General features: G+C 39.7%; 1 protein-coding gene and 1 long non-coding RNA gene across 2 annotated transcripts; one reads left to right on the top strand and one right to left on the bottom strand.

The window, feature by feature from the left end:
• Window positions 1–1782: 1782 nt before the first annotated feature.
• Window positions 1783–3027, top strand: LOC137234959 (putative nuclease HARBI1). Its single transcript, XM_067758249.1, has 3 exons — window positions 1783–2204; window positions 2266–2413; window positions 2470–3027. Exons 1-3 carry the CDS (start codon window positions 1783–1785, stop codon window positions 3025–3027), a joined length of 1128 nt encoding a protein of 375 aa, XP_067614350.1.
• A 376-nt stretch (window positions 3028–3403) lies between these two features.
• Window positions 3404–4982, bottom strand: LOC137234147 (uncharacterized). The gene is made up of 3 exons (XR_010947705.1): window positions 4872–4982; window positions 4624–4816; window positions 3404–3497 (listed from the first exon to the last, which is right to left on the bottom strand). It is a non-coding gene; the product is annotated as an uncharacterized lncRNA (long non-coding RNA).
• Between the last annotated feature and the right edge of the window lie 3062 nt (window positions 4983–8044).

Genomic DNA, 8044 nt, shown 5'->3' with positions numbered 1-8044 from the left:
ACGCGATCTGATATTTATCTCTGTCATAGAGCTTTGAAATTTTTATTCTTTCCGTTATTCCTGGAACATGAACTACTGATTTGTATATTTTTCCCTCTCATTTGGCTATGTTGGTTCTCTCCTTATTTTCGGTAAAGTATGTTCGAAGCAATTGATTTATGGTTGTCATAGGGAAGTCATTCTTTGTCAAGGTTACTTTTATTTCGTCAATATTCTTTTCGTGAAAAATCGTGTCGCTCATCGAGAGAACTCTTCTAATGAAATTGCTTGCGGTGTTTATAATTGTTTTTTTTGTCATGTTTTGAATTAAAATTAATAAGTCTTCCAGATGCCGTGGGCTTTTTATACCAGTCAATCAACAATTTGTTATTCTTTCTGATAATAAGAGTGTCTAAGTAGGGTAGCTCTCCATCATTTTCCGTTTCTATTGTAAATTGAATTGATTTATTGAAGTTGTTAAGATCGTTGAGCATCTTGTCGATATCTTGTGTCCTAACAATCGCGAACAAGTCGTCAACGTACTTAGTCAATAAGCGCGGTTTGTTGGCAGTTTCCATCATGAATTTGGATAGTATATCCGCTATGACAGGTGATGCTGGTGATCCCATAGGCATTCCTGACCGTTGCTCATATATTTTTTCATTATATTTAAAGTAACGATTTTCCATTATGCAAAATTTAACCATGTTTAAAACCAGCTCTTGCGTTAACTTTGTATGGTCTTTTAATTCATTCCATTTTGAGGATATTATCTTTAATGCCAAGTCTACTGGAATTCTCGGGAATAAGGACACTACATCAAAAGACACTAGAATCTCATCATCATAGATATAGGTATTATTTATTTTTCGTTTGAATTCAATCGCATCTTTAACATTAAATTTAGACGATTTAGTTATATTTTCCAATATGTTAACAACATATTTACATAATTCATACTACGGTGAGCAAATAGAGGAACAAATAGGTCGAAGTGGCGCCCCTTTTATGTGAATTTTAGGCAAACCGTAAATTCTAGGTGGGTTGGCAGTTTTGCTTAAAAGTCGCTGTTTTTCTATTTGATTGATAACACCGTTATCAAGCATTTTTTGAACTAACGCATTGTTATTCTCTTGTAATTTACTAGTGGGGTTTCGTTTTAACACTCTATATGTTGAAATGTTATTAACAATCGTTTGCATCTTTCTATCATATTCGGCTTTTTCCAACGCTACCGTAACATTACCATTATCTGCATTTAGGATCAGTATATCTTTATTCTTTTTCAGAAATGTTTTTGTGGCGAGTACCGTTTTGTTTATAAGAAATAAGGTTTTTCAATTAGAAGAAATTTTTTCTAAGCGGGCTCGCCCCTCGGCAGTGTTTGGCAAGCGCTCCGAGTGTATTTCTGCTATGAAAAGCTCTCAGTGAAAACTCATCTGCCTTGCAGATGCCGTTCGTAGTCGGCATAAAACATGTAGGTCCCGTCCGGCCAATTTGTAGGGAAAATCAAGAGGAGCACGACGCAAATTGGAAGAGAAGCTCGGCCTTAGATCTCTTCGGAGGTTATCGCGCCTTACATTTATTTATTTATTTTTTACATATATTAACAGGCCTATTCTGTGCACTTGACAAATTCACCATCTTGCTTATTTGTCAAGTTTGATTATTTATCAAGTATTTTCTATTCTGTGTCAAATATAAAAAGCTCTTTGGTTGACAAGTTGTCAATATCTTAAACCCTCTTGACAATTCAAATTTGCGCTAAAAACTACATTATTGCGTGTTTGTGTCTGAATTAAAATGGAAGAAGACTTATTACTTTTGCTGTTATTGTGTGAAGATGAGGAAAATGAGGAAAATAGAGATCGCTCGAGGTACTTAAAATCCCTGACAGATGCCAGCAATCCATTTGCCTTAAGTGAAAATGTGTTCGTTCAACATTTCCGTTTGACCCGTTCTTTGTGCCGTCGCCTTATTGATGACTTGGAACCGCACGATGATCAACAAACCTCCTTGCCAATAACGATCCGTATTCTATCGGTATTGAACTTCTTTGCTAATGGATCGTACCAAAAATGCGTGGGCAACAATTACACTATGCCTATGAGCCAGGCTTCTTTTTCCAGAAGTTTGAAATCTGTGGCAAACCTAATTGTGAGAGTTAAGGGCAGTGAAATCGAGTTTCCCCGCACAGTCGAAGAAGAGAATATTGTTAAAACAGGGTATGCGTGCTAATGAAATTTTTCAGATAAATCTATAACGAAAATCTTTGTACTATTTAAGGTTTTTCCGGAAATTCGGCATAAAAAGTACAATAGGTGCAATTGATTGCACCCACATTGCTATTGTTGCTCCGCCTTCAAACAATGTGGAGCGTCCGTTAAGCCAATACCTAAACCGAAAAGGCTACTACAGCATTAATGTTGAAGCGGTATTTTCTGCTTTTGTTAAAAATATTTACAATTTATTAAATTTAATTATTTTAAGGTATGCGATCATCGCTTGCGTTTTACATTTCTAAATGCCAACTTTCCAGGAGCGACACATGACTCAGGCATATGGGCAACGTCTGACCTACGCGAGTATTTGATACGCAAGCATAACGCCAGTTCTACTTCCAACCAAAGGGAATCATGGCTCATTGGAGATCAAGGATACCCTTTGGAACCATGGCTTCTCACACCAGTTGCAAACCCAAGTACCACGAAAGAACGGAAGTTTAATAAGATACATGCATCTGGAAGAAATTGTATAGAAAGAGGATTTGGTGTTGTGAAGTCGCGTTTTAGGTGCTTGCTTAAGCATCGGGTGCTACATTATTCTCACGAAATAGCTGCTGCTATTATTACGAGCTGCGTCATATTGCACAACATCATGGCAAAAGCTGGTATGGCAGAGGACGTAGATATCGTTGAAGATGATCATGAATTCGAAAGAGATCCAAATGACTCTACTCAGTACACCCGCGAGGGAGAGAGAACACGGTCTAGATACATATCAACTCTTTTAAAAACTGCACATGTAAATATTTCATTTCCCAAATAAAAAGCATAATATTACTCATAGCTAAAATTGTCCTTTTCGACTCTATATTTTTGAAAGTAGGGATACAATCACCGAGAGCTTTAGGTTCATGGTTTGCAAATGTTACTCCAGTGTAGAAGAAATTTGGACGTCTCTAAAGAACACAAAAACAAAACCTTATGGGCGTGCATAGCCCTTCATTAAAGGACGTTTATATTTAAAAAATTTACTTGCGTGTATCTATCGAAGGGGAAGGGGTCAATCCCTAATCATTTCAGCTCCTTATTATTTTGCCCCTTCACCTCTCCTTTTTTCTTTTTTGTTCGCTTTTACCAATTGTTTTTGTCAATAATGTCAAACAAAGTAATTGACAATAAACAAAAATCCAGCATTATCAGTGATTTGCATTGTGGACCACCACCAGTAACCCTTTGGCTCATTTTTATACGTCGTGCACGTGTACGTAACTGGCTCTTCCATACTCCAAGCGTCTGTATGTAAAAAAATTATACGCAAAGCCATTAACTAATTTGGTTACATTTTACAAGACGGTTCAATGCTTATTATTGATCAAAAATGATGTTGGTACCAAAAGACGCGCCTTGACTCCAGTATCAATAATCCGAAAGTGGAAATTGAAAATATTATACATATATATTATACATATAAGTTATTGCCAAAAAATCCAAAAATTAGAAAAGATCGGTCTAAAACCGGGGTGTAATCCATACTTTGGTAAAAGTCTAGTTGAGGGGTCGACTGCTAATACGCGTCCAAAAATATCGAGAGAAGTGTCAAAAGACGCGTATTAATCTCGAGAACAATAATCCGAAGGCGGAAAAGAAACATTTTATCTCTGTCCGGAGATATTTACAGTTGACTATCACTATTTTTAATTTTTTTTGTGGGTACAACACAATAACAACCACATGAAAATCGCCAAATTCAACTGTAAATATCTCCGGACAGAGATAAAATTTTTCCTTTCCGCCTTCGGATTATTGTTCTCGAGATTAATACGTCTCTTTTGACACTTCTCTCGATATTTTTTGCCGCGTATTAGCAGTCAACTCCGCAACTAGACTATCACTATTTTTAATTTTTTTTGTGGGTACAACACAATAACAACCACATGAAAATCGCCAAATTCAACTGTAAATATCTCCGGACAGAGATAAAATTTTTCCTTTCCGCCTTCGGATTATTGTTCTCGAGATTAATACGCGTCTTTTGACACTTCTCGATATTTTTTGACGCGTATTAGCAGTCAACCCCGCAACTAGACTATCACTATTATTTATAAGCGCGGCCGAAGCCCGCCAACGCAGAAAGGTGTTATGCGCAAAAATAATATGGATTCTATCCACGGTTTCGGAGGTACCCGCGGGTCTTTTTCGGTTTTTCGATAATACCTTTTGAACGAATTAAAATTAGCCATACTTTTTATGTATGCTTGTAGATATCTCTTCACACAAATATATTTTTTAATTTCCGCTCTCGCATTATTGATTCTGCGGTCAAGACGCGTCTTTTGATACAAACGTCGAAAATTCTTGATCTATATTAAGCATTGAACCGTCTTTTAAATGGTACCACTAATTTTGCACTACAAGTTACTTCCTTCCATTTTTCTGCAGAACGTGTTGGTCCTCTTAAGGCGTTTAGCTCCTCTGCCAGTTGAGCCCATAGAGAGCGCATTTGTTGCGGTGACCTAGGGTTATTTTTTCCTGACCCCATTTCAGGGTTAGCACTATAAAAAAACACGTAGTGCTCCAACTGTTCGCGCGTAGCACGATCGCACTTTGATTTTCTATAAAAGAAATACAATATAACTAAAATATAATGAAAAATAATAAAATACTTACGTTTCTGCAGACTCCATTTAACAATTGTTCGCGCTAAACAGCTGTTTTGTGTTTACAATACTTAGTTCACCACTGTGTGGGGAAAAGCATACGCATAAGAGCTTTTTAGAGTTGTCGACTTACGCACAGAATAACAAAATTTATCAAGTTGATAAAAATCTTGATTATTTATCAACTTATTGACAATTTGTCAAATGCACAGAATAGGGCCATAAGTATATACCCCGAATAAATTTTGGTGGCTCCCGCCAAATACAAATTTCTCCCGCCAGAATTATATTTTCCCGCCAAAAATACATTATATATATACATTCTCACCGCAATATACACCTGTACATGAAAGCGGCGCATTAAAAAATTTCGAGGCAAATCCCACACACACTTGGACAAAGTTAGCTCATTGCCCTTTAATACTTGTGTCCCTTGCGGTTTAATTTAAATACATATCCCCACATCTGTAGTATTATTCGCGATACACAGCAGTAAATTCGGCCACATTTACCTTGCTTGAAATACCCAGCAGTAAATTCTGCAGGTCATCCTTACTGTGCCCAGACTACTCCCAATTCAGTCTAACTGGTCCTAGCCTACCCCACTCTCGACCAATAGGAAAGCTTCTGCCTTTGGTATTCCCTCATAAATAAACATCAGGCAGTCCCTAAAAATACCCAAAATAGCTAAAGTGAAATTAAGCAAGTCCCTTTGTAGAATGGCTACCGTGTTCGGAAATAAATTTATATCCGAAACGGATCTCTTTTTGGATTACTGCGCTCGGTTCGGCACAACCGAGATCCAAGATAACACCGAGGCATCCCTAAAAATAAAAGATAAAAATATCGATGTGGTCTGGGAAAGGGTACAGAGCGCATATGACGTAGAGTCAGATGACAACGACCTTCCCGCAACACAAGGCAAGAATAGGCGATCAGGTCCAGCTAATTCCCGTCCCCGCTACAACCACCACTCCCCAAGAAAGTTCCGGGATGCACCTCAAAGTATCCGCCTGTGACACCGAAGTCTTTTACGGGAGTTATGATCAATGGCCGTCCTTCCGTGACATGTTCACGGCGGTCTATATCAACCACCCCAAACTCTCAAGCGCCCAAAAACTATACCACCTCAGGTACAAGACCCAAGGAAAAGCTGGCCAAATAGTGAAGCAATTCCCACTTGGTGATGGCAACTTTGCTCTGGCGTGGGAAGCCCTGAAATTCGGTATGAAAATAAGAGAGTCCTGGTCGATAATCAAATAAAAGTCTTAGTGAACCTCAAGGCCATTCAGACTGAAAACAGCGAAGACATCCAAAGACTGCAATCTTCCGTTAACAACTGCCTCCAGATATTAGCAAACCAACAAGTCTCGACAGAGAGTTGGGACCCCATATTAATATACCTGGTAATCTCACTCCCAGAAAATACAGTTGCGCTTTGGGAGCAATCTTTACGCTCCAGAAGAGACCTACCGAACTGATCCCAAATAGATCAATTTCTGACTACTCACTACGAGATAGTGGAAAGGGTGGATCAATGGCGACCAGCCAAACCCCGATACAATCCACCCTCCATCAATTTCTCAAGGCCTCCCTTAAGTCAAACCAATCCCCAGTTCAGGCAGGCTCAGACCCTAAACCAAAGCCGCAACCTCCCGCAGAACAGCAACTACACACAAAATCGAACAAATGCTCATGTGGCCGAGCATCAAAAAATCTACGCCTGTAGAATGTGCAAGCAGTCCTCCCACACGCTACAAAGCTGCTTGCGTTACAAAAAGCTGGCAATCCCTGAACGAAAAAAAATCGTGAGAGAAAACAATCTGTGCGAAAGCTGCCTGTCCCAAACCCATCCATTAAAAGATTGCACAAGCACAAGAAAGTGCCTCTACTGCCAAGGTCGCCACAAATCCACCCTCCACGACGCCGGAGTATCTCATCAAACCAATGGCCCTCGGAAAACAACATCCCAAGTAGCAACTAGTTAGGATGTTACCAACCCAGTTCCCAACGAAGAACTTCCCACCACCTCAAACGCTGCCCGCATCAAATCGTTTCATGCAGAAAATGATAGCAAAATCATTCTCCCCACAGCGATAGTGTCCATAGAACACCGAGGTGATTGATATTCTTTCTAGAAAGAAACCCAAATAAGTGTAGGTAAGTGTGGGTTATTCATATATATAATAAATACTTTTCGGAATTTTTGCAATGCCAGTTCGTCATAGTCCAGAATATCTGAATCTCACAAATGCAGAGGAGGAACTAATCTGCACCATTTATAGCGATACTGTGCGACGCGACCGAGTTGAGACTCCGTGCAAGCACAACTTTCACAGGCAGTTTATAGTTAGGGGATAGAAACCAATGCTTCTTTTTTGTCATATTTCCCAAACGTGTCTAGTATGACTGAGGCGGCTGCTTCACCGTCGAATACTTCATTCCGCGCGAGAGGGGGTGCGGTAGCTAGAAACAGGCCAATCACGCGTTTCGTAAAGAAAACGTCTAGAAACGCGGCAGCAAATCTGAACAGACGAAATTTAAACCGATTGCCGCGACAAATCGCCAGACCGACAGCTATTGCTCAAACGCAGGTCACCGCGGTAGGCGACTCTATGGTACGGGGCTTAATTCAAGAATCCCTGAATGGCTTCCGCGAAGAAATGACAGCTCAAATTGGCAGTGAGTTAAGCGACCTACTCGAGCACTTAAATTTAGGAAGGAATCGCGATCGTCCATCGAATCAAGACATCCCAAGTTGGCCACAGTAAATGCCGTTGAATGATCCGTAGGAGCCTCATACCCGACCGTACCGTGACAGATAATCTCTACCCCGGACCAGCTATCTACAGGCTAACAAAATTTCCCACCTTATTTCTAACTGGCATGTGCGTTTCACGGGCAAACCAAATGGTATATCTGTCGAAGACTTTATATATCTGGTTAATGGACTAACACGACAGGCTTTGAACGGGGACTTCGATGTATTATGCCGATACGTACATATGTTGTTCAGTGATAATGCGGAAGCATAGTTGTTTACGCGGCGTAGGCTGCCACCCGTCCCATCTCCCACTTGCACATACGTATATCCATGAATTTATATATATAACCAGTATCTTGTATTATATTCGATTATTGAATTGTATTATATCGAATTATCCCCTAGAATCAATGCATTGT

This window comes from Eurosta solidaginis, chromosome X, assembly GCF_040869045.1.
Source record: "Eurosta solidaginis isolate ZX-2024a chromosome X, ASM4086904v1, whole genome shotgun sequence".
NCBI classification, from domain to species: domain Eukaryota; kingdom Metazoa; phylum Arthropoda; class Insecta; order Diptera; family Tephritidae; genus Eurosta; species Eurosta solidaginis.
Note: the sequence above shows the minus strand (reverse complement) of the source record. Positions and strands in the feature narration are given on the sequence as shown.